At 40.8% G+C, this 26735-nt stretch overlaps 1 protein-coding gene across 3 annotated transcripts; it reads left to right on the top strand.

Moving 5' to 3' along the window:
• The first annotated feature begins 1792 nt into the window (after positions 1–1792).
• rnaseh2a (ribonuclease H2, subunit A) lies at positions 1793–25041 on the top strand. Of its 3 annotated transcripts, XM_060855011.1 has the most exons (9): positions 3364–3531; positions 3828–3899; positions 5802–5928; positions 6958–7045; positions 11257–11394; positions 15226–15313; positions 18397–18520; positions 18987–19059; positions 24169–24256. In XM_060855011.1, the coding sequence occupies exons 1-9, from the start codon at positions 3384–3386 to the stop codon at positions 24172–24174; spliced, it is 864 nt and encodes a 287-aa protein (XP_060710994.1). In that variant the 5' UTR covers positions 3364–3383; the 3' UTR covers positions 24175–24256. The 3 variants fall into 3 exon arrangements, with proteins under 3 accessions (XP_060710993.1, XP_060710994.1, XP_060710992.1); XM_060855010.1 differs by lacking the exons at positions 3364–3531; positions 18987–19059 and adding an exon at positions 1793–2041 and having other exon boundaries at positions 24169–25031; XM_060855009.1 differs by lacking the exon at positions 18987–19059 and having other exon boundaries at positions 3369–3531; positions 24169–25041.
• Positions 25042–26735: the final 1694 nt, after the last annotated feature.

Raw genomic sequence — 26735 nt, 5'->3', positions numbered from 1 at the left:
CACTGAGCCACCATGCTGACCAAAAGGCAACATTGGGAAATACCCAAAAGACTTGGTCAAATTAAAGAAAATTTTGATGCTTGATCCCCAGTTGATGGCGCTCTATGACCTCTAACTTTTAAAAGCAATACAGGCTATGAAATTTCCCATTGCCAGTGTGACTTTGTTGAAAATGCTGATTAACTTGTTAAGTAAGGAAGGTTTGAGAGTTGACTTAGAACTATTATATTGCCTTTCCTTCACAGTTGCTGGGTCAAAAATCCTAGAACTCCCTATCTAATAGCACTATGGGGGATCTACACCCATTGGACTGCAACAGTTTGGTGGGAACTTAACAACAACTTCTCCTGGGCAAATCGGGTTGGGCAATAAATGTTGGCCTGGTCAGCTACACCTACATCCCAAGAATGAATTTAAAAAAAACATTCTGAAGCAGTGGCTTTGTAGTAGAAAATAAGAGGGAGGAGGGTAGGGTGTTTTGCCACTTAGTGGGCAAATGAAATTGACAGGTGATGCGATTTTATAGACAGGTATTTCGTCTTGGTAATATCCTACAACAATTTGAATTTATTTGGTGCATTACATTTAAAATATCTCAAAGAGTTTCACATGTACGCAATCCGACAAAATTGCACAGCAAGCTTCATCAGAGAAACAGTGCACCAGGTGACCAAAAGCTAGGTTTTAAGGATTGTCTTAAAGAAGAGAGGTAAGGGTACAGAGATGAATAGGGGGATTTTCAGACGATGGTACTGAAGGAATCAACAGTTGATGGAAAAGAGTGAAACGTGTGGATGGATCATGGGGTAAGGGAGTGTTTTTAGGTCTAATTGGGTTGCAGAGATCAAAGGAAAGTGATCGTGATGGGACGTGAGCATGATGATGAAAACTTTTAATAGTAAGTAGTTTGCAGACTGAATAACAACAAAAATCAGTGACTGCATATAACTTCATCTGAGTTAAGATATGGGCAGCAGAGAAACATAAATTTATGGGTGGTAAAAGATGGCTGACCAGTTAGAGTATTGCAATAGCTGAGTCTAAAATACAAAAAGCAAATGCATGAACAGTTAATTAGCTTTTTGTTGCTATACAGATAAAGGAAAATGTTGGCTGAATCACTGGGAGCTTCACTTCCTGCTCTTTGAACAGCGTAAAGACAGTTCAGTCAACATCTATCTGAATAGGCAGACATGTTGCTCCCATGGTAACTGTGAGGTAGTTGATTTCATTGCAGAGATAAAAATAAAGCAATATGCTGAAAATTTGAAATGAAACGGAAATGCAGAGCAGCTACATCAACATTTGAAAGAGCAATCTGGTCTGATATTTCAGGCGGAATAATTCATAAGACCATTTGAAGTTCAGAGAACCCATTGAGTGCTATGCTAAACTGGTAACCTTAAAATGAGATGAAGAGTAAATACTGGAGCTGAAAAAGATCACAACATTATGTTTATAAATATGTATAAGATAATACAATATGTCGAATGTATTATTATTTGAGCCCCATAAGCTCTTTTATTGTTGGAAGACTACTTCAAATTTCAATATTTTAAACAAAATTTGATTTTGGGTCTTAAACTACAACTCCCGGGGGGCTTTGCGCACATAAGCACCTGCGCACTAAAGGACATAAGTCGCAGTGAACGATAAACATGAACATTAAATTAATTCCAAATTTAAATTTGAAAAAAAAACCTGCTGTAAATGTTCAGGGTAACTTTCTGCCGCATGATTTTTTTAATAAAACAAATGGGGCGTCAAGGATGGGATCAGAGGTGAAAGGGCAGGTCGCCGCTGAGCGCGGGAGAGTTCATTGTGGCGGTTGCTTCTCGAGATATTTAAAAGTCCCGCTGCCGCCCTGCTTCAGATTGGCGGTTGGAGTCACAATTGTTTTCGTGCGTCTTTGCGATGGACCTGAGCGAGTTTCTGGAGGACAGCAGTAAAAGTTACCGGCTGGTATCCGCCGTGCCCGCCGCCTGCCTGACTGAAGATTGCTGCCTGGGCATTGATGAGGCTGGAAGAGGGCCCGTGTTGGGTGAGGGGCGATGGTGCGGGGCGGGGCGAGGCGAGGGGATGGCGATGGTGCGGGGCGAGGCGTGGCAGGTTAGTGTCAGTGGGGGAAGGGATGAGTGGGGGATGGGTGAGGGGGTAGGGCAGGGCAGGGCAGGGTTGGGGCATTGGGGAAGGGTGAGAGTAGTGTGGGGGAAGGGGTGAGGGGGGATGAGGGGAGGGGGGAGGGTGAGGGGGAAGGGCAGGGTTGGGGCATTGGGGAAGGGTGAGAGTAGTGTGGGGGAAGGGGTGAGGGTGGGATGAGGGGGGGAAGGGTGAGGGTGGTGTGGGGAGGTTGAGGGGTGATAGGAGTGGTGAATGGTAGGGGCAGGGTAGGGTGAGTGGGGAAGGGGTGAGGCTGGATGGGGATGAGGGGTGATGGTGATTTGTAGATGAGGCAGGATAGGGTTGGGGGGGTTGTGGGTGTGGGGGGAGTGAGGAGGATGTGGGTGGTGGTGGGGAAATAAGGGGGGCTATTGGTGAGGGTGGTGGGGGGAGAGAGTGAATTAATTACAGCAATTGTTAAGACCTGGAGTAGGTACAATGCGGCAAAAGGCTTGCTGTATTTCACAATAGGAGAGGAATCAGAGATGTACAGCATGGAAACAGACCCTTTGGTCCAACTTATCCATGCCGACCAGGTATCCTAACCCAATCTAGTCCTACCTGCCAGGGCCTGACCCATATCCCTCCAAACCCTTCCTATTCATATACCCATCGAGATGCTTTTTAATTGCTACAATTGTACCAGCCTCCACCATTTCCTCTAGCAGCTCATTCCATACCACCCTCTGCATGAAAAAGTTGCCCTTAGGTCTCTTTTATATCTTTCCCCTTTCACCCTAAGCCTATGCCCTCTAGCTCTGCGCTCCCTCACCCCAGGGAAATGACCTTGCCTATTTATCCTATCTACGCCCCTCATGATTTTATAGACCTCTATAAGGTCAGCCCTCAGCCTCTGACACCCCAAGGAAAACAGCCCCAGCCTAATCGACTTCATCAGATGGTTGAAATCCTCCAACCACCTGATGAAGGAGCAGCACTCTGAAAGCTAGTGCTTTCAAATAAACCAGGTGTTGTGATTTTTGTTTTAACTTTGTACACTCCAGTCTAACACCGGCATCTCCAAATCATGTCCAACCCTGGCAACATTGTTGTCAATATTTTCTGAACCCTTTCAAGTGTCAAGGAAGGAAAGCCAGTCGCACACTTAATCATTTTCCAAGCAATACAACGAAGGCCTGGCAATAGATGGTACTTCCCTCTGTAATTTTTAAAATAGTGTTGAGTAGTACTACAAACAGGAGAAAATAACATGAAAATAGTGAATGTTAACTGGGTCCATCCAAAACCACTATTTAGTAGGTTGCTGTTGGTCAAAACTCAAGTGTGCAACTCTTTGTTTGAAAAATGTGGACATATGTATTTTGGTGATTTGGAAACCATTTAGCAAAGGCTTATTACAACTTCACCTGGGTAAGTAGCTTGTATGTCAGGTAGATTTAAGAGGTTTGGATATCTTTACTAAATCAATCCTATTGTGTGTTTTGAGATCTTTAAAACAGCAGTAATCAGTTCTGACGGATTCTTTTTAAACCTTAAATTATGAATCTGTGTTCACATCTGTATTCTCCCAGATGACTTATTGTCATTAGAATCTCTGCGTCATATGATGGTTGTTTGTGTCCCTATGTCCTGTCAGTCGACTCACTGACCTCTTCACCTGTGTTCTGAACTGTTGTGCCTAATGTATTGTTTTGCTGTTCTCTCAGGGCCAATGGTATATGGAATCTGTTATTGCCTGCTGTCTAAACAACAGCAACTTGAGGAGCTCAAGGTTGCAGGTATGGAAGTCAAAACATTTTTTTTTAGTTTTTAAAAAGTCAAAATGCTTCTGATAATCCAGTGAAATTGCCAAATGCTGCCAAAACCCAAATACAGAAATGACAAACCAGCAAGTACAAGTGCAAACATTGTACAAACTTTTGTTCCTTATCACGGTATCAATACTGCAGACCTTGCTGCTCACCCCTGGCTCCAGAATGCTGCAACATTTTAAATGTTTCTGATTATTCAACCAAGTACTGAAAATGGCTGGAATTAAACTGCAATGTATTTGATATTGGTGATTTAATTGCTGTTCAAGAAAGCTTCAAAAAAATATTGCAAACTACAATCTTATTTCTCATTAATCAGAAATGACAAACCAGCAAGTTTGTCATTAATCATAATCCAGGAATAGTAAAATGTAAGAGTCACAAATTGTTTTGTGTTTTAAATTTTCTTTAAATTATTCTGCTGTCCAGGTCTTTGTGACCTTTCATGCTGTATTTGAAATGAAGAAGTGGCGTGTGGCTAGTTTCTTAAAAACCTCTTGAATCAAATTAGCACAATGTGCAGGATTTGTAAATTTCTGACTTTTCTTCCCAGTCCCGAACAATACCTTGCTAGTTCCTTGCTTGATGTGGCTTAGATTAGAAGTGTAGCAGGGAATTACTCCCACTCTGAAGAAGGGTCACTGGACCTGAATAGGTAATTCAGCTTTCTCTCCAAAGATGCTGCCAGACCTGCTGATTTTTCTCCAGCAATTTCTGCCTCTGCTTTTGACACATGGGGGTTCTTTTAATGTTCACAAAATAAATTTTTCAAAGTTTGTTGAGATGATGTTAACCACCTTTTGAAGTGTTGAGCCCCTTATGGTGTCACTGCAGCTCAGTGGTTAGCACTGTTCCCTCACAGCGCTGAAATCCTGGTTTGATTCCACCCTTGGGTGACCATGTGGAGTTTGCACATCTGTGTGAGTTTCCTTCAGGTGATTTGGTTTCCTCCCACAGTCTTAAAAACGTGCAGATTAGGTGGATTGGCCATGGGAAATCTATGTTTACATGGATAGAGTAGGGCAATGGGATGCTCTTTGAAGGGGTCGTTGGACTTGATGGGCCAAATTGCCTGCTTCCATACTGTAGGGATTCTATGATTCATTGGATGCATTTATGTGACTCAGAGTTGAAAGCAAGACTTGCCACACAGCTACTTACTTTTGTTTATTTTCACTCAGGATCTTGTTTTCCCATTCCTCTTGCGGTTCTGGTCAGGGAACACCTTGCCATTATCTGTTTGATCCCTTATCTTTTATGTTGCTTGGTTTCACTTTTACCCTGTGGGCCTTGCCTCCAGAAGTGACCTAACTGACAGCAAAGATTACTGTGTGGGAATTGAAAGCATGTCCTTTGGTTTCCAAATGCTTAAATGTGTTGGCGGCCTACTATGCCACCAGGCTGTTATCTTTGCCTTAATTTTTTTCTTGTTGCCCTTACCTCACGAAGGGAATATTCCAGCTGCTAGCTAAATGTAGATCCTGATAGGTTGATTTTTATTTTCCTTTCTGCTTTTTTTTTCTGTTACTTCGCACTGCCTCAGGAAAGCAACCAACATAATTCAAGTTCTCCCCACCCCAATTATACTTTCACCCTCTTCTGTCAGGCAGAAGATGTTTAAAGTTTGAATACACCATCAAATAGATTCAAGAGCAGCTGCTTTCCTGCTGTTATTAGACTTTTGAATGGATTTCTCCAATGTTAATGTTGCTGTCCTGTTTTGCCCCTTCTCTGCAGCTGTAACACCATGTTGCACACTCTACTGCTATTTGGTACGTGATCTGCCTGTAGAACAGGCAAAACAATATTTTTCACTGTATCTTGATATGTGTCAATAATGAATCGAACCAAATCCATTCTCTCTTGCAGACTCCAAGACACTGACAGAGAAAGAGAGAGAAAAACTGTTTGCAAAACTAGATGAAGCAAATGATTTTATCGGCTGGGCCTTGGAGGTCCTTTCACCCAATGTAATCTCAACTTCAATGCAGCAAAGGTACTGTTCAGCATATTGATGTAATGCAGGGGTTGGTTTGAGGCTCATTAGGGCTGGAATAAGATGAAGATGACTGACCACATGCAGATGTTGCAGTGGGCTGATAATGTCACTTTTTTCTTTGCTGGAAAGTTACATTTGGCAGGGGTTGAATACATTCCTTCCATGCTACCTTTTATAAATGAACTGTTATGATTGATTGAGACGTTTGCCTTCATTTCACTATTAATATTAAATGTTAATATTTTCACCCATGTTGAAGGTCTGCCATTAGGGTTATCTTCTCCAAATTGTTTTACCTGGATTTTAATGGCCCAGATTCAGATAACACCCGCTGCCGACCCCCCCCCCCCCCCCAACCATTTACTAATCTTCCCTTTTCCTTGCCATCCTCTTTACTGATATCAATTATTAATTGCCACACAGAAGCTTCACACCAAATGTAAAACTAAAATAAAATTCTAAATTTGGTCATCTTTCTTTAAATCCTCGACAATTTGAAGCATGTTAATACCTATGCTGCCACCATGATGCCTACTACAGTTTTGAAACCGTGCAAGTGGACAAACAGATGATTACCTTATGATCTCCAGTTAAGGAATGCTGCACTCTGTTTGCGTCTTATCAGCTGATTAGAGGAAAGCTGATAGGCTTGGAACCCTAGTTCTGCTTGCTTAACTTAGAATGCTGGTTTGTATTGGTTGCAGTCATACTGTAGTTGGTGTCTGGCATCAAGCATGAAAGCAACTCTTGTATGTTTTCCAACCTTGTCAGAACTACACAGTAGATATCTCAGTTTAGATTGGCAAAATACTAGAAACACTTCATTCTGGAGTGTGCACACCTTTTTTAAGTTTCTGATTTTGTTGATGAAAACCTCTTTTTTTTGCTGTAGCAAGATTAATACATAGGGGACAGTTTTCCTTTCCGGTAGTTAGAAATGAGACCATATTTTTCCACATGGTGAATTAGGGGTTGAAACCATCAATTACTGACTGACTATGTTTTATCATTTCTTGTTCTCATCAGAACAAAATATAACCTGAATGCATTGTCTCATGATGCTGCCATTGGACTCATTCAGTATGCATTGGACAGTGATGTTCAAGTGAAAGAGGTGAGTAGATAAAATAATCTGGGCACACTACTCCTTTTTTTTTTTCACAGTTTTGTTCTCCTAAATGTTGACTTGTTACTTGAGTCATCTTTAGGTACTGCCTTCTTCCCCATCAGTGAGTTTCTGTTTAGCCATTCTTTGGGATGCTGTTGTCTTTCTCTGACCTTCTGCTGCTCATGGAATCCCAAAGCTTGATTTTTGCCTTTGAGTGTGACATTTTTAAAACACCAAATTTTTTTTTTAATCCATTCATGGAATGTGGGTGTCATAGCTAAGCCAGCTATCCCTATCCCTAAATATCCTCGAGTGGAGGTTGTGACCTGCCTTTGTGAGTCACTGTAGTCTGAGTGATGTTAAAGAATGAGTTATAGAATTTTGACCTAGTGACAGTGAAGGGATGGCATTTCTAGGGCTAAGTCCAAATAGTGTTGGTTGATTGGGTACCTGCAGGTCTTTGTGTTCTCATACAACTGCCGTTGACCTTCTAGGTGGTAGAGGTCATGGATTTGCAAGATGCTATTTGAGGATCCTTTGAGAGTTGCTGAAGTGCATAGTTTAGTGGTACACACTGCTGCTGTCCTGCATCAGTGCAGAATGTGGAGAGGGTGCCAGTTAAGTAGAAAGCTTTGCCTGAGGTCCTTTTGAGTTGCTTGAATGTTGTTGCATCTGCAACAATCTAAGAAAATGGACAGTGTTCTATCATGCTCTTGATTTGTGCCTTGTATAGAGTGGTCAGGCATTGGGGAGATAGATAAGTTATTCACTCAGAATTCCTAATTTCTGACCTGCATTTTTAATGATTGGTCCAGTTCAGTTTCTGATCAGTGGTAACCAGTTAGGACATGGATAGTGTGTGAATCAGTGATGGGAATGCCTTTTTCACATATAAAGTTGGTTTTTAAAAATTGTCTTGTTATTGGATCTCTGCTAGTTGACCAAAATCAAAATAATTAGACTATTGATGACTGAACTTCAAGAATAGCACACATTAATTAGTAGGTTTATTCTTGTTTAACCTCCAATATTACTATAAGTAACATATGTTTTGATTCTGTTTGTATCTTGTAAAGTTCGTATACCGCAATCTATACAGTTGAAAGAGAAAAACTAAGGCAGATGGAGCACTAATTCTAATTAATTTTAAAAGCTATTGTTTTATTCTTTCGTGTTGGGTATGAGGAAGGCAAACCATTGAGTCTTGGATTCTGAAAGTACTCCGATTAGGTAGCATTTGTGGAGAAGGACGCGGAATTAATCTTTCAGGACAACGAGCTTGTGCCAGAAGGGTACAAGGTTCTGATGATTGCAAAGAGAAGGGAGGATAACTTTGTACTAAATATTTGCTAAGACTGTCTTGTCTTTTATGTGATTGCACTTGTTTTAGGTATTCAATGTGATGGGAGCATTTCCTGCAATGAGATTGAGTAGATTATTATAGGGAGACAATAGCCTAGTGGTATTTCTTGGTAGACTGTTGATCCAGAAATTTTGCTAATGTCCTGGGGACCAGGGTTCAAATCTGGAATTAAGAATCTACTGATGACCATGAAACCTTCTATGTTGATTTCAGGAAAAACTCATCTTGTTCACAAATGTCTTTTGGGGAAGGAGTTCTGTCATCTTCACCTGGTCTGGCTGACACGTGACTCCGGGCTCTCAATGTAGTTGACTTTCAATTGCCCTCTGGCTTACAAGGCCACTTCATTCAGTTGCACCAGTTGTACAAAGTTTCTTTGAGGGCAATTAGGGACAAGCAATAAATGTTGCCCAACCAATCATGCAACATCTCTCAAACTTAAAAAAAAATTATTGGTGGCATTATTCAATTGAGTTGCTGCTATCATAGTTCCTTTTTTTTTTGCTCTTTTAAAAGAACAAAAATCCACATAGTTACACATTTGCATAAGACGTAGGAGCAGAAATTAGGCATGCAGCCATTGAGTCTGCTCTGACATTCAGTCATGGCTGATAGCTTTTTCAAGGGTGTGTGGTACTGGAAATGCTCAGCCGGCATCCAAGGAGCAGGAAAATGAACATTTCGGACATAAACCCTTCAACAGGAATGAGGCTTGTGGGCCAAGAGGGTTGAGAGATAAATGGGGCTGGGGTGGCAATGGGGCTGAAGGGAAGGTAGCTGGGAATGTGTGAAGTAGATAAAGAGGGGGGTGAAAAGTGATTGTTTGGGCAGGAGGGTGGAGCAGATAGTGGAAAGAAAATGGACAGGTAGGACTGTTCAAGAGGATGGTGCCTAGTTTGAAGGTTGGGACTGGGATAAGGTGGGGGAAGGGGAAATGGGGAAAACTGGTGAACTGGAAAACTTGATCCTGTGTGGTTGGAGGGTCCCAAGGCAGAAGATGAGGTGTTCTTTCTCCAGGCATCAGGTAGTTGTGTTTGGCGATGGAGGAGGCCTTGTTGTGATTAGAGGGGTGGGGCTCAAGGGCAGTGGAGCAGGATGTGGAGTGGAATTGGTCCTCCTGAGTAGATCCAGTGGAGGTGGAACAATTAGGAATAAGGGACAATGTTTTTACAGGAGGCAGGTTGGGAGGAGGTGTAGTCCAGGTAGCAGTAGGAGTCAGTGGATTTGTTGTGTAGCCTGTGTTGAGCCAGTCGCTGAAAATGTGGAGATAGGAGACGCCCAGGATGATGAGGGAGGTGTCTGAGATGGTCCAGGTGATCTTGAGGTTGGGTTGGAAGGTGTTTGTAAAGTTGAACTGTTGTGAACAGTGGATTAAATGTGGATTTTACCAGTTTCCTCACCCCCCCCCACCCCCCCCACCCCCCCCCTTTACCCCAGTCCCAACCTTCCAACTTGGCACTGTCCTCTTGAATGGTCCAACCTGTCCATCTTCCTTCCCACCTATCTGCTCTACTGTCCTCTCTGACCTATGACTTTCCCCCCATCTTAATCTACCTATCGTATTCCCAGCTACCATACCACCTCCCTCTCCCTCCCCCCACCACGTGCGCACACTCATGTGCACACCCTCCCATTTATCTCAGCCCTCTTGGCCCATAAGTCTCATTCTTGATGAAGGGTTTATGCCTAAAATGTCGATTCTCCTGCTCCTTGGATGTTGCCTGACCGGCTGTCCTTTTCCAGCACCACACTCTTTGACTCTGATCCCCAGCATCTGTAGTCCTCACTCTTTCCTGATAGGTTTTTCAACCCCATTTTCTCCATAGCCTTTGAAAGAGATATAAGGGATTGCGAAAATACTAGATTGAGCAGAGGAGGGAAGATACCTTTGAGCTAAGCATTTTGTTATGAGTGCCTTTTATGGATAATAGATGCTAGAAATCTTGAACAAAGTTTTTTTTGTGATCTGGTAGAATTTACTATGTTAAATATCAAAAATTAGTCATGGGTCTGATAACCTGATCCTTGTTAGATAGTTGACACATCAGTGAGGAGTTTTAGCCAAATACCTTTGTCTCATTTCGTGGAGTATCTGTTCTGAAGACTCTGCTGCCATTTTAGCTTCTGTGATCATCTGTTTCTGAGGACGATCTAATGTTGGGTTTTTTAAAACATTTTTATCCTACAGGTAGATATATTCCAGCTGTGTTGACTGGGTCCGCTGTAACTTGCCCACTTCTGATAAAACTTTCAGGGGCTGTTTTGAAACAGTTTCATCAGCTGAATTCTAGGGTTATACCAACTTACTGACATTTTATGTTAGAGCCTGAACTACATTTCATTGTCCACTTCAAGCACACACCTCGTTCATAGAATCATTGAGCTGCATGGGAGGAATTGGGTCAGCTAGTGAATTAACATGAATGATTACTCTGAAGAGTTTTCGTTCTTGATTTCATTAATAACAATCGTTCTGCTATTTATATCAATAATAAATTAACACCATTGCTTTTGTCTGATATCGATTTTTAATCTGGCTCATGAATCTAGTTCAGCTGCTGTTAAGTTTCTTTTTAAATTTGTTTTCATTTTTTGTAAAACAGCTTAACTATGCACATGTACAAAGTTGGTCACACACCTGTGCTTCCTTGTACAATACATGCCTAATTGTTTCTGATTGCATGTCTCTTTTGGATGTTTGTTGAGCACTGATATCTGGTATTTAAAAGACATTGTCTAGTTCTCCATTTGGAGAGTCTTTCTGCCTAGCAGAATGAATTCTACAGTTCCCATTCTTATTAAGTAAAAACGAAGTGATTTTTATATTGCTGCATTATTCTCTGCTTATCCTTAGGTTTATGTAGACACAGTGGGACCTGCAGAAAAGTATGAGGCAAAGCTGAAGGAACGCTTCCCAGGCCTGGAGGTCACCGTCAGATCCAAGGCTGATTCCTTGTTCCCAATAGTCAGTGCAGCGAGCATCTGTGCCAAAGTGAGTGCTGAATGTTAGGAGTGTTAGGTTTTTCCTCTTGGTCATGGTAGTACCTTTTGCCACATGGAGTCCTGCAATTGAAGAAGATTTGCTACCTCAATTTCAAAAGCAACCAGGGACTGGCAATAACTTCCATCCCTACCCGCAATGCCCACTTCCAGACAATGAATAAAATTATTTTGAAATTCTGGTTTCCCAGTTGAAATCAAGAAATATTGAGCATTTGAGGGAATGATTCATGTACTGTATTTAGTAAACTGGTAGTGTATCACATTACATCACTGTTTAACTCTGCTCTTTACATTTTCTCACCAATGTAAATTGGCCATTGTCCTGAGTAAACTGTAGTTTTGTATCTAAGGTTTTAAGAAGGAATTCCAGAATTATTTTAACAAAAGGTTTCATTGCACTTAATGAGAATAAGTGCAGTTCAATACAAAGTATTTCAGGGTCTAATTACAGCCAAGTACCCTCACCCAGTTGCAGTCTCCTCCCCAATAACTGGAATGGTGTAGGTCACTGAGGCAATTTTACTTTCGTCTTTCTGATATTGCACAAGGAGAAAGCTCATGATATGCATCTGTGCTTTACTGTCTTTGCTTGTGAAGAGCAATGTTGTCAAGTGCAAAGTGTTTATAAGCAAAAATAGTTTGACTGATCCATATCTCTTGAACTGCACTCCTATAAATTATTTGCTGTATTTGTATCATCTAACTAATACACTCCTAGGTGACACAATATAATTAGTTTAGCACTGCTAACTTTCTGCTTCTTACCAGACTGACAGGTCTTGGTCTAGGCTTGAGTGTTGCATTTACTGATTAAACCATCAGATGGCAGTGTTCAGATGCTAGAAATACAGCAGTTTGGAAATAACTGGTCAAATGGATCAATTGTATAATTGAGAGCAGAATATGTCATAAACTGCAATGTGTACAAAGAGTAATTTCATGTCACTAACTTTTAAGCAGTTTCTGTGTTGGTGTGCAGAATGACCGTTGCTGAAATTCCTGGTCTAACATATTGTTTTCTAGTTGCACAGGAAAGATTTGACTGGAAAATTATGTCCTTGAGGTGGCAGTAATGGGTCACACTTGCAGACCAATATGTGGAAAAAGAATATTATTTGAATTTGCCATAGTTGATATCTAATAAAACTACTTTAGAATATGCAGTGTCTTTCACTCTAAACCAGATGTGAAAATGACAAGTATAGAATGCTATCTCTTGATGTGCAGTGGTTGTGTCCCTACCTCTGAGCCAGAAGAACAAAAGAAAATTACAGCACAGTAACAGGCCCTTCGGCCCTCCAAGCCTGTGCCGATCCCGGTCCTCTTTCTAAACTTTTCTAATGATCTGTATCCCTCTGCTCCGTGCCCATTCGTGTATCAGTCTTAAATGTCGCTATCGTGCCTGCCTCTACCATCACCTCTGGTAACGTATTCCAGATACCCAATCACCCTCTGCATAAAGAACTTTCCACACATATCTCTTCTTAAACTTCTCCCCTCTCACCTTGAATTTGTGACCTCATAGTAATGGGGAGGAAAAAGCTTCTTGCTATCCACCCTGTCTATACCTCTCATGATTTTGTAGACCTTAATCAAGTTCCCCTTCAACCTTCTTCTTTCTAAAAATAATCCTAATCAACCTCTCTTCATAGCTAGCGCCATCCATACCAGGCAATATCCTGGTGAACTCCTCTGCACCCTCTCCAAAGCAACCACACCCTTTTGGTAATGTAGTGACTAGAACTGCATGCAGTATTCCAAATGTGCCCGAACCAAAATCTTACAACTGTAACATGACTTGCCAACTCTTGCATTGAATACCCCATCCGATGAAGGAAAGCATACCGTATGCTGTCTTGACTACTCTATTGAGCTGCGTTGCCACCTTTGGGGTACAGTGGACCTGAGCACCCAGATCTCTGTAAATCCGTTTTCGCCAGTGCTTTTCCACTTACTATATAGTTTGCTGTTGAATTAGATCTTTCAAAATGCATCACTTCTCTTTGCCCAAATTAAATTCCATCCACCATTTCTCTGCCCAACTCTCCAATCTATCTATATTCTGGTGTATTCTTTGGCGGTCCCCTTCACTATCTGCTACTCCACCCATCTTGGTGTCATCTGCAAACTTGCGAATCAGACCACCTATATCTTCCTCCAGATCATTTATGAATATCACAAACAACAGTGGTCCCAGCACAGATCCCTGTGGAACACCAATGGACAGTTCTCTGTTTTGAGATACTCCTTTCCACTGCTACGCTCTGGGCAACAGGAGACAGCCAGTTCTTTATCCATCCAGCTAGTACACCCTGGACCCCATGCTTCTTCACTTTCTCCATCAGCTTACCATGGGGAACCTTATCAAATGCCTTACTGAAGTCCATTTAAATGACATGTACAGCGCTTCCCTCATCAATCAACTTTGTCCCTTCCTCAAAGAATTCTACTAAGTTGGTAAGACATGACCTTGCTTGCACAAAATCTTGATGCCTATCACTGATGAGCCCATTTTCTTCCAAATGGGAATAGATTCTATCCCTCAGCATCTTCTCCAGCAGCCCCCCTAAGACTGATGTCAGGCTCACCAGTCTACAATTACCTGGATATCCCTGCTACTCTTAAACAAGGTGACAACATTCGCAGTTCTCCAGAACCTCACCCTTGTTCAAGGATGCTCCGAAGATATCTATTAAGGCCCCAGCTATTTCCTCTTTTGCGTCCCTCAGGAACCTGGGAAAGATCCCATCCAGACGTGGGACTTGTCCACCTTAACACCTTTTAGAATACCCAACACTTCCTACCTCATTATGCTGACTTGACATGGAGTAATCAAACATCCATCCCTCACCTCAACATCTGTCCTGTCCGTCTCCTTAGCGAATACCGATTTAAGAATCTCACCCATTTTCTCTGACTCCGCATAACTTGTTCATTTGTCCTTGAGTGGGCTAATCCTTTTCCTAGTTGCCCTCTTGCTGCTTACATATGAATAAAAGGCTTTGGGATTTTCCTTAATCCTGTTTGCTAAAGATACTTCATGACCCCTTTTTAGCTCTTTTAATTCTTTTCAGATTGGTCCTACATTTCCGATTATTCTTCTAAAGCTTCGTCTGTCTTCAGTTGCCTAAACGTTCATATATGCTTCGTTTTCCTCTTAGCTAGTCTCTCAATTTCACCTGCCATCTATGGTTCCCTAATCTTGCCATTACTATTCCTCATTTTCACAGGGACATGTCTGTTTTGTGCTCTAATCAACCTCTCTTTAAATGCCCCCCCAATTTCAAATATGGGTTTACCTTCAAATAGTTGCTCCCAATCCACATTCTCCCCAGCTCCTGCTGAATTCCAGTGTAGTTGCCCTTCCTTTAGGGCCGCTTTTGTCTTTGACCATGAGTATTCTAAAACTTATAGAATTGTGACGGCTATTCCCAAAGTACTCCTACTGGAACTTCAACCACGTGGCTGGGCTCATTCCCCAACACCAGGTCTGGTATGGTCCCTAGTTCAAGTTAAAGTCTCACCTGCTCTTGAGGTGCGGCATAACACCTCCAAACAGGCTGATTTAAAATAGATTGAAGGCTGTTTTTTTTTTCATAAAGAATTCATATGTGAGTGATTTTAAAATACTGAAGTATTCCAGGGAGAAATGGAATTGAGGCATTAATTATTTGCATATTTGAAAAAGTATTCTTATTTTTCATGCGTTATACTTCCATTAAAGAATATAACACTAACATAGTAATATTGAAACTGAATTGTAACCTTCAGAGTTGATGAATCAAGTTAATCTTGTCCTTTTCAATTGTGTGTCCTTCAGGTTGCCAGAGATCATGCAATTCAGACGTGGAAATTTGTTGAAGATTTAGGTGATATAAATCTGGATTATGGTTCAGGGTATCCAAATGGTAAGAATTATCAGTAGCAAGAGTCATCAGTCAATCCAGTACAGGAGTAATGAGAATTAATTGACTTTGTTTTGTTTGTTTTGGAGAAATAAAATGAGAAGCTTGCACTGGACCTTCTGAGGGGAGGAATCGATTGTGGTTGCATATTCATGCGTTCATTGCTTCCTACTCGAGCTTATCACAAGCTTCTGTTGAGTAATGTTGTTTCTTCAAATTTGCTTTCAGTCAGTTTCTGTTTGTGCTATTGACTTCATGGGAGTAATGTGAAATAATAATCTGGGTTTTTATCTTCCTTCTGCAGTTTACTGTTTTGTCTTTTGAGGATATGGGGAGATTGAAGAGAAATTATACCTCCATTTTTATGTCCCAATCCCCATTCTAAACTGATCTCATGAAGACCAATGCTGACCTGCTGTTAAAGGCTTGTGATCTACTTTTAAAAATGGCCTTTAGAATGCCTTGGTGATATATTTTGGTAACTGACTGACTTTACTTTTACTCTGAAGTAGAAAGGAAGCAACCCCAAATGTGAATTCACAAATCACACTTAAAACAGCTGGATATATTATCAGTAATTCAGTATTTTAGTTGTTTTTCGATTAGGTTCCCTACAGTATGGCCCAACAAGTCCACACAATCCCTCTGAAGATTAAACTACCCACACCCATTCCCGATCCTGTATTTCCCCCTGACTAATGCACCTAACACTGTGGGCAATTTAGCATGGCCAATTCACCTGACCCCCACATCTTTTGGATTGTGGGAGGAAACTGGAGCACCTGGAGGAAACCCACACAGACACGGGGACAAAACCCTAGCCAGAGAAACAATATCCAACCTGCTGGACATACAGAACAGACAACAGGATGTTGAACCTATTAACAAAGACGGCATACTTAAACTACTGGACCTGTGCCTCACAACACACTTCACACTCAACAACCAGGTATACGAACAAATCAACGGAACACCCATGGGCTCACCGATCTCTGGACTCATAGCAGAAGCAATAATGCAAAGGTTAGAACAAATAGTCTTTCTGCAAATACAACCCAAACTCTGGGTCAGATATGTGGACGACACCTTGGTAAATCATTAAAACACAGTAATAGAGAACACACACCGGATCATCAACTCCACACTCACAGGAATCCGATTCACGAGAGAGGAAGAAAAGGACAACCAGCTCCCATTCCTAGACGTGATGGTACAGAGAATTCAGCACGAAGGTATACAGGAAAGCCACACACACAGACCAAGTCCTGAACTATGAAAGCAACCACCCCAACACACAAACGAAGTTGCATCAGGACACCTTCAAAAGGGCCACAACACACTGCAGCACACCAGAACTGCAAGAAAAGAGGAAGAACACCTATACAAGGTATTCACCAAAAACGGATACCCTCGCAATTTCATCAACAGATGCCTAAGGGAAAGACTATGGAACGAGGACATGCCACAACCCAAAGGACTAGCTACACTACCATACATCAAGAGCATTTCTGAACTAACAGCCAGACTGCTGTGACCACTAGGACTCATAACAGCACACAAACCAATAGCCACTCTCAGACAACAACTCACCAGGACGAAGGACCCGATACCCAGCATGAGCAAAACCAATGTAGTGTACAAAATCCCATGCAAGGACTGCACAAAACACTACATAGGACAAACAGGAAGACAGCTAACGACCTGCATCCATGAACACCAACTAGCCACGAAACGACACGACCAGCTATCCTTAGTAGCCACACACGCAGATGACCTGCAACATGAATTCGACTGGGACAACACTACTGTTATAGGGCGAGCCAAACAGAACAGCCAGGGAATTCCTAGAATCAGTGGATGAGTGCCATGCCTCTATCAACAGACACATCAACCTGGACCCAATATACCGGCCACTGCAGTGGACAGCAAGAACTGACAACCGGAAGCGGCAGAGACGAGCCACTATAAATGCTGGAGGAAACATCACAGGAGGCTCCCAAGCACTGAGGATGTCACCTAGACGGGACGAAACATTTGCAACACAAACTCCCAGCTTGGCGAACAGAACCACAACAACGAGCACCCGAGCTACAAATCTTCTCCCAAATTTTGAATATTTATTCTTCATCAAGAAAGCTAGGAGAGAGAAGAGAACTTCTTTAATATCACGAAAAATATCAAAAAGCAGGGGATTTTGACCACTAGACACTGTCACATTGCAATTCAAAAGTCTGATTTCTCATTAATCTTAACTTTTTAAGTGTTACCGAGCGTGACAAAGTCTTTGAATAGCGGACATGTTGAACTAAAAATAGTGATCTGAGTGCAGCATAAATAACAAAGTTTTTTTTTGTATACATGAGTCTGGAAATGAGCTGAGTGTTGTATGTGAGAGACACTACTGTTAAAGCTAGGGAAGGAGTTCTTGCCGTGCTCTTTTAATTTAGTTCTCACATTGGTGAGGTAGCTGTAAATGATGTGCAATACTTGCATAGTATATGAATCCTACACCATTCTTATTTTCTCTGTGCCTCTAGATGTCTGTGTTTATTGTACCATATTGAGTCAGATTGAATTGGTGTCAGAGCAATGGGATGTAAACTTGTGTGCAAGATTCTCAATACATCAGAATTGATTATCGCAGCCTTGCTGCTTGGGAAGAAATCAAATAAAGTAGAAAATGGGATCTTTTTATATTTTGAAAAAGTATTGCTACACAAGACAAATCACTTTTTTTTAATTTAACATTTGCAGGATTTTCAGAAACCGTGAATACTTGTTCTTTCAGCTGCAGTTTAATTAAATGATTTTTTTGAATTTAGCTTGCAGCAATAACTAACTGGTGGGTTTAATTTAATTGTTGGGTTTTCCTGATATAAATTCTTAGACATTTGATTTTTTTTTATGGTTCCCTGGTTTAAGGTTTGCAGTTCCTCTTCACATTATGCTGTGTGGGATGCTGTGTAGGGCTATCTGATAAAACTAAATGCCCTTGCGTAATGGGGATTTGCTCCAGAGTGCTCTAGAGAAAAGTTCCCTTGTTTCCAAGGATTTCATTGTTTTTTTGCATCTGCTGTTCCTTGTAGATCCTAAAACAAAAGATTGGCTGGAGAACCAGGTGGACCCTGTTTTTGGATTTCCACAGTTTGTACGCTTCAGTTGGAGCACAGCCCAGGCAATTCTGGATACACGGGCAGTACCTGTGCACTGGTATGGAACAAATTACATAATTAACTAGGCCACAAGTTGCAGAATTTACTTTAAGGAGAGAGTCTGGTCTCCTGAAACTTACCATTGGGTACGTTTTTAGTTTACAACTTGCTGTTTATAAGCCTGTCCAATGTTAGTATTTTCCCAGTTTATTTTTGTCATATTTCTGTCCTGTCTCTTCCCCAACATGACCGTTTCGATCACTAATCTTAATGCTGGGCTGCATCATCACTGTCCAATTCAGTTCAAACCTAATTCTACAAGTATGTATTTTCTAGCAGGAATTGCTGTATGGGTTTACTCGGAGAATTTTGGCTTTCTGCTGTTGTCCAGTGTTGCTGAATTGAATAAGAAAACCTCAGTTAATTAACATGTAATGACAGTCATATTACTAGAAGTAAGACGAATGAATATTGCTAGTTCCTTGTAAGTTTTACACTCCTTGCTTCCTGCTTTCTTCTTACAGGTTACTATTGGGATATTGCCCTACAGACACTGGCCACTCTTCAGTATCTCATCCAAGTTGGAAATTATCATTTGTAAGTTTAGCATTGGGGTTCAACAGTCTATTGCTTTGGGAAATATCAGATCAAAGGCTAATCCTAGTTCTTTTCTGATGTGTGCACTTATTCGTTATTGCAAAGGTTACTCAGTGAAAATCAGGAGTGAGATCCCAGGTTGATTGAACTGTCCTGTGATGTTGCCACTAAGTACCAAGGCTAGTTGTGTTACCTCAGAGGATGTTACCCTGGCTGATATCGGCTGATTGGGTACAGAGCAAGGATCTTCCTTCCCTTGTCTTTATATCTGTGAGGAAGGATAGAAATTGATAAGGCAAAGTTGCAATCAGTGTCAGGAATAAGGGGGATGAACTTGGAGCATTGATCAATATTTAAAGCTACGATATTTTGGCCGTTACAGAGACTTGGATATCGCAGGGGCAGGAATGGTTGTTGGATATTCCAGAGTTTAGATGTTTCAAAAGAAATAGGGAGGGAGGTGGGGAAGCGGTATTGCTAATCAGTGATTAGTTTCACAGCTGCAGAAAAGGAGGTCATCGAAGAGGTTTGTCTACTGAGTCAGTATGGGTGGAAGTCAGAAACAAGAAAGGAGCAGTCACTTTATTGGGTGTTTTCTAAACTCTCACCCAGTAGCAACAGAAACAGAGGAGCAGATAGGAAGGCAGATTTTGGAAAGGCGCAGAAGTAATAGGGTTGTTGTCATGGGTGAATTAAACTTTCCTAATATTGGAGATGATTCTGATTACTATGTACAGTCCTCCCTCAGCTGATGTTCAACATGGAGGTGTACCGATACAACACTGAAAGCACTGAGGATGGCAAAGGCAGAAAATGTACTCTGGGTGGGGGATTTCATATGTCTACCACCAAGAGTGGCTCAGCAACAGTACTATGGATCAAGCTGGTTAGGACATAACTGCTAGATTGGGTCAGTGGCAGATGTTGAGGGAACCAACAGTTACCTGTTGTCTGTATACTGTTCAATATTATTTTCTTAAGAAGACTTCTACTATTTTAAACACACATGCTCTGCTTCAATAGTGATTTGTGGCAGAGAGGCCTGTATTATAATAAACATCTGTGCAAAGGAATTTTCTAACTTTCCATTTAATTCTTCAATCTGTGTACCCTTGTCTTACTGACATGGAAACTGATAAAACTATTTCCACAATCCTAATATCTTTGAGGACCTTGGAAATCACTTAAATATCTAATCATTAGAGTGCAGGGAGATATTATCAATTTTATCTTCGGAACAATAGTTTCTGATAATGTGTGTTGCCTTTTCTTTTGTTTTAAATCGATGAGATGCCCAAGAATGCAGATAGTTACGTCCAAATATTTACCTGTGTATGTGTACAGCAAGTTCCTTCCACTCTATGCTTTCTTATGATCTTCCTAATTAAAATGTCTTTCCTTTCCTTTTTCTTGCATTCAGAATATTTTTTCTCTTTTCTGCACTTAACTATTGTCACTTATCACCCAGTGCTGCTGCAAAGTTAAACTTGCACTCTTGCTTTTCTTTCAATAATTTATCATGTTTGCCAATGCAGTCATATAAACACATTTATATTATTGATTCTTCAGTTCCACTGTACAGATTGTAAGTATAGTTACCCAGCAAATATTGATAGTCTCAGTGGTTCCAGTTCTAACTTTTACTCTTTTTTTTAAAAAAAGTCAGCTACACAAGTAAAATCATAGCTGTGATTGTAGAAAATATTTTAATATGGCAGACAGCAATACCAGTAACCTCAGTTACCAGTTTGAAGTTCATGGTGTTATAAATCTAAATGTGCAGACTGTTAATTTGTTCAATTTTTATTTTAAAGTGAATACTTATTTCCTTGATTGAAATTCTACTTCAAATGCTCATCTCCATAGAAATATATCATTTACCATGGAGTACAATTGCATTTTGGAATTGGGCAAGGATAGCGGAGCATCAGGATAGAGAGACCAGCTCCAGTATTTAGGGCAGATTGCAAAATTAGGATTCATCACCCCCCTTCACAGACCTGAATGTTGCATTAATGTTTTTTAATGTTCATCCAAATTAGATATCCACTTTGGCAGAGGTAACATTTTCATTGTTGAGCCACTCAGACATTGTGTGTAATCATGTTTCAGTGAGTACTGATGGAACACTGCACAGTGGGAGCTGCCAGCTTTCGAATGATAGCAGCTCCCTGTCAGGTGAATCTAATAGATCCTCTGGCTCTATTCAAACAAGAGTTCTCTCACTGTCCAGCACCACTGTTTTAATTTTTAAAAATTGTTAATCTCATTGCTGTTAAGGAATCATGTTGCATGAAATTTGATTGCATTTCTGTTCGTACCTGTACTTTATTGACTCTGAATCTGTGATATTTTTGAGATCATGAAAATGCTGTAGGAATGTCTGTTGTTTCTTTCCAATGTTTATAGGCCTAATCAAGCATTAGGCTACTATATTGTGGATCTAAAATGTGGACAATTGCAGACTGATTTGAAATCTATACTTCCTTTCTTATAATTTAGGGCTCCACAATTATCCTGAGCTGCCACTTGTATCAGGGAGAAAGTGAGGTCTGCAGATGCTGGAGATCAGAGCTGAAAATGTGTTGCTGGAAAAGCGCAGCAGGTCAGGCAGCATCCAAGGAACAGGAAATTCGACGTTTCGGACATTCCTGATGAAGGCTTATGCCCGAAACGTCGAACTTCCTGTTCCTTGGATGCTGCCTGACCTGCGCTTTTCCAGCAACACATTTTCAGCAGCTGCCACTGTATCATATTGGTATCTGTTTTGAACTTCTCTTAAGCTGGTATAGTGCATGCTTCAATAATGCAGAATTAAGACAGTTCTTGAAATGTGAGACTGAGATGTGGTTTGGATGCACAAAGGCAAGCAAATAACATCTCATCAGCGTTCAAGTTAACTCTGTCTTCTCTAAGTTCTCTTCTCTTCTTTACCAAACTGAGCTCTGATACAGACCAGACAGTGATGCAGGGATGGGCAGTAATATTGGCTGTCTTCATGTTTCATTACAAAAAGAGCCTAGGACCACACCATAAGACATAGGAGCAGAATTAGGCCATTCAGCCTATAGAGTCTGCTCCATCATTCAATCATGGCAATGTTTTTCAACTCCATTCTCCTGCCTTCTCCCTGTAACTTTTGATTCCCATACGACCCATCTCTGTCTGTCTTTAAATATGCTCCTATCTATCTATCTATCTATCTATCTATCTCTGTCTTAAATATACTCAATGACTTGGCCTCATTAGTCTTCTGTGGCATTGAGTTCCACAGATTCAGCAGAAGTAATTTCTCCTCACTTCAGTTCTAGAAGTCTATCCTTTCACTCTTGAGTCTTTGCTGTCAGTTGGGGGTTGTGGGGAATATCCTCTTCTCTCCTCCGAGTGGAAACATCATCTCCATGTCCAACCTATACTTTTCTAAGTGTCAAGGAGATTTCCTGCCCCAACTGCTCACTATATTGCAAATGTGGTCTAACCAGAGCTTTTATGCAACCTCCGCAGAACATCTCTGCTCTTGTTTTCTATCCCTCCCAAATTAATGCCAACATTTCATTTGCCTTCCTAACTGCAAACCTGCAAATTAATTCTGAGAGAATCCTGAACAAGGACTCTGAAGCCTTTAACCACTTTTTAAAGTCCATTATCTCACACATTTCCACATTGTATTCCATTTGCCACTTCATTGATTTAGCTAGGTTGGAGAGTTAGCATTCTGTAGCCTCCCTGTCTCTACCGATTTCCACTTGTGAAATATTAGATGTCCTTCAAGGCTGTTGTGCCACCGTGGTGGTGTCTCTAGGCTAGAAGGCCTGGGTTCAAGACCCACCCATTTCAGAGGTGTGTAATAACCTCTCTGAACAGGCTGATTTTAGAATATGCCTATTAGTTGCCCTTCCTTTGTTCTTACTACACTTCACCTTGTTTTTCCATTTAATTGGAGCTGAATGATGCATTGTCCTGTTCACCTCTACAGTCTAACAGAGTTTTCACCCCTGGATTCAAAGGTTTATACAGCACACTTTGTTTTGAGTGACTGATTGTGGATGACAGGCCACATGCTGAGTGACATTAAATGTTCAGCTATGGACAAGTCCAACAAAAGAATCAACAAGAAGTTGTTTCACTTGGTGTCACCTAGTGCATTTGCTTTTTTTAAAATTCTGGAAACCTGATACCAGACACCTGAAGTTATTCACTGTAATGATTCTCTCTCCTCATGTAGGTGCAATGCATGCCAGTACCATGACATTGGCAGAATGGTGCAAGGCTGCCAATTAGTGAGGTAGATTAGTGCTAAGGATTGGGAGCTCTTCCCAATTCAGGCACATCTTGTTGGTGATCTAAGATGCTTGAGGTCTGATTTAGTGTAACCAGCTACGGAGTAAACTTGTTCAAGCATGTATCCACCTTTGTCAGATGAACATCTATCCACCCCAGAGACGCACATGTTTTTCACACCAAGACATTTTTTTTATTTGTGACAAATCCTCTGGTTGCCAGTCAGAGCACAAATTAATTCAGGTTTGAGGACCATTATTTCTCTAGGATCGTGCCATCTTGTAACTTCATTAAATTGTCCAGATTCATTTCACACAGGGCACTGACAATCCAAAAGATTTGCCTGATTTGCAAGGTTCATTTTCAGATGTTTCATCACCATGCTAGGTAACACCATCAGTGAGCCTACGGTGAGGCACTGGTGTAAGTGACCCGCTTTCTATTTACATGTTTTAGGTTTCCTTGGGTTGGTGATGTCAGTTCCTGTGGTACACCAGTGATTCACCAGAGGCTCATTGATTATGTTACCTAGTATGGTGACAAAATGTCGTAAAATGAACCTTCCAGCTCAGTGCGCAAACTTACATCCAGAACCTCCAACCTGAGCTGCAAATCTTCTCAAAACATGCTAAAATTTAATGCTCCACTTGGTTCAAGTTGTTAGTTAAGTTCAGCTTTGCCCTCAGAACTTTAAAATTTTATTACAAGGAAGAATTCTGAATTTTTCCTAGCTTGAAATCCGGTCTTCAGGCTAGGACTCTACCAGCTGCATTCCCAGATACAATAATTTCTGAAGTGCATTTTTTTTAACCTGCTGTATTTTTGTAGGGATGATGATGAGGATGACAACAAAAAGGAAGTCTCTTCAGTGCTCTCCTACTTTCAAAGAAAGACCGAAGATCCTAAAGATCAGCCACATCGCTTCTTCACTGAAAGGAAACTTGTCTCTCTTGTGAACCTATGAGCACGAGATCTCGTGGGTATGGAAAAAGTACAAAACAACAGAGTTTGGAATTGAAATGCTGTGTGGTGGGAGGAGAGAAAAAACAAAGGCAGGGAATGAGCTTTTCCAAGAAGCAACTTGCTGGGAAATGTGGGTCAGCAATGAGCAACCATCTAGCCCATGCATGCAAGAAGCGACAGTAACCCGAACTGAATTTTTCATGAGAATGTTTATCCTAGAGCTACTCATCAAGGACATGTTCCTTGTTGATATTGAAAGTTTGGATTGAGTATTTTGCCTGAATTTCCATTGTTGGGTATTTGATGAGGTCACAGAAACTGTTCTTGAACTTCATTGTTTTTTAAGAATTATGTCTGCAAAGCAACTCTTTGGTTCCATCCAGAAGACTGACTTTCGTCAATTCTGACGAAAGGTTACTTGAGCTGAAATCTTTCTATCCACAGATGCTGCCTGAACAGCTGAGTGTTTCAAGTTTTGTTTTTATTTCAGATTTCCAGAATATGCAGTTATTCTGCTTTTGCATTAGTGGAAATTGACTGAAGACTCTTTGATTTGATATTTCCTGTAATTTGTAAGCTGAATAAATTTTCTTAGTTGAAAGAAACAATTTCCATTTCTCCCCAACTTTCTCTCCTCCTCCTGAGGTACTGCCTGGTGATTTCTGTTGAATAAAATGCAAAGGTGGAGAAGTCCCTCTGTAAGAAGTCAAACTTGTTTTTAAGCCATGCTGTTTCATTTTACAACACATCATGGTTCCAGAGCCAGTGGCTCAATGGTTGTTTACAGAGCTCTAGGCTTGCAAAAAATAATTTACTGATAGAAGACAGAGTTTAGAACTAAATTTTAAAACACTGTCTTTTGGAAATGTCTTTGTCCTAAGCTCCAATATATTGAATTTTTAAAAATTGATTACATTAGCGAGCTGACTCCGTGATTTTAATTAATTAGCGGTTATCCTAGAAAAATGAGAATTTGCACATGATGATTTATTATCCAACCTGAGATATGCTACTTGAGTGAAATTTTGAGCCCAGAAGATCTTTATAACCATGCCATGTTGTGGAGTAAATCACTTAGTTACTGTAACTTTTGTGTTTTCTTTGAATTACATGTCCTCCTCTTACTTCACTTCTGTATTTTATATAAATTGGAGCAGCATGTTTACTGTCTACCTCAGTCCATGATTAATGGTTTAAGGCCCCTGCGTACATCTGTAGGAACGATGATAAATAGTATAGTGCAGCAGCCTCTTAGAGATTGAACCTGAAGGACATGTTCAAGGTTAAAAAGGAGATAAAACTGAGATAAATCAAGTAGCAGTGATATACTGAAAAAAAGAGGCTAGATTAAGCTTAGAGTTCTTGTCGGATGGTTTGATCCCACTGCCTGCTGCCTTGGAGGTGTGACTAGTATCAACTGTGGCAAAGTAACACTGACATTGCAGATCGTGCGGCTGACACAGTAAACTCTGTTACCACAGTGAACCTGATGCTATAATCGTGATCTGGTTTGATCATTGATGTGGCAGTTCTCCTCTAGTTTTGACTCTTGTGCATCACTTTTTTGTTCTTATTGTTTCACCAGTGGTGGCCAAGACTTAAGCTGCTAGGGCCTTAGCTCTGAAATTCCCTCCATAACCCTCTCCATATCTCTGTCTTCCTTTCAAGACACTCTGTAAAATGTAGTCCTGTCAGAAGACCACAAGATTTCTGAACTGACATCATCTTATGTGGCTTGATGTTGAATTTTGTTTGACCATACTCCTCTAAAGCACTTAGGACTTTTTAATATATGCTATATAAAAACAAGTTTGTTTCTTTCTGCTGAGTGGTTGCTTTGCTTTGTGTCCTTGTAGGGATATAGGTTTACCACATGAAACTGGTAATTGCAGTGCCACTAGTACACCTTAACACTGATGTTTATTGGTATGTTTAAACATAATTAACATTATTTGGCAGCAGCATAAAACAGCCTGGATTTTGTAGTCATTAACTGCTAGTCTGAAAGAAAGCTGTCTACATACATCTAGTTCCCTGGAATTTGAGACATGCTTTTCCCTTTCCAGTGGTAATTTAAATCTGGTACCAAGTAAATAGATACAATGAACGTGAGAACGTAAATATTATGTACAGCAGGAGACCACTCAGCCACTCTGAACTTGATGTACCATTCAGTCAGACCATGGTTGTTTTGAATGATGGCCTTAACTGCAAATTTTTGCCTTCCATTTCCCCATACACAATTCTACACACCCCTGCAGATAATCAGTTTAGCTTTAAATATATTCAACAACCCAGCCTCCACCTCTCATTAAGGAAAAGTCCAAACACTAATGATCCTCAACCAAGAATTTATTTTTCATCTTTGCCCTAACTGGAAAACCTCATTTTTAAACTGTATCCAGGTTCTAGATTTTCCCCAAAAGGGGAAA

The sequence above is a fragment of the Hemiscyllium ocellatum genome, chromosome 45 (assembly GCF_020745735.1).
Source record: "Hemiscyllium ocellatum isolate sHemOce1 chromosome 45, sHemOce1.pat.X.cur, whole genome shotgun sequence".
Lineage (NCBI taxonomy): Eukaryota > Metazoa > Chordata > Chondrichthyes > Orectolobiformes > Hemiscylliidae > Hemiscyllium > Hemiscyllium ocellatum.
Note: the sequence above shows the minus strand (reverse complement) of the source record. Positions and strands in the feature narration are given on the sequence as shown.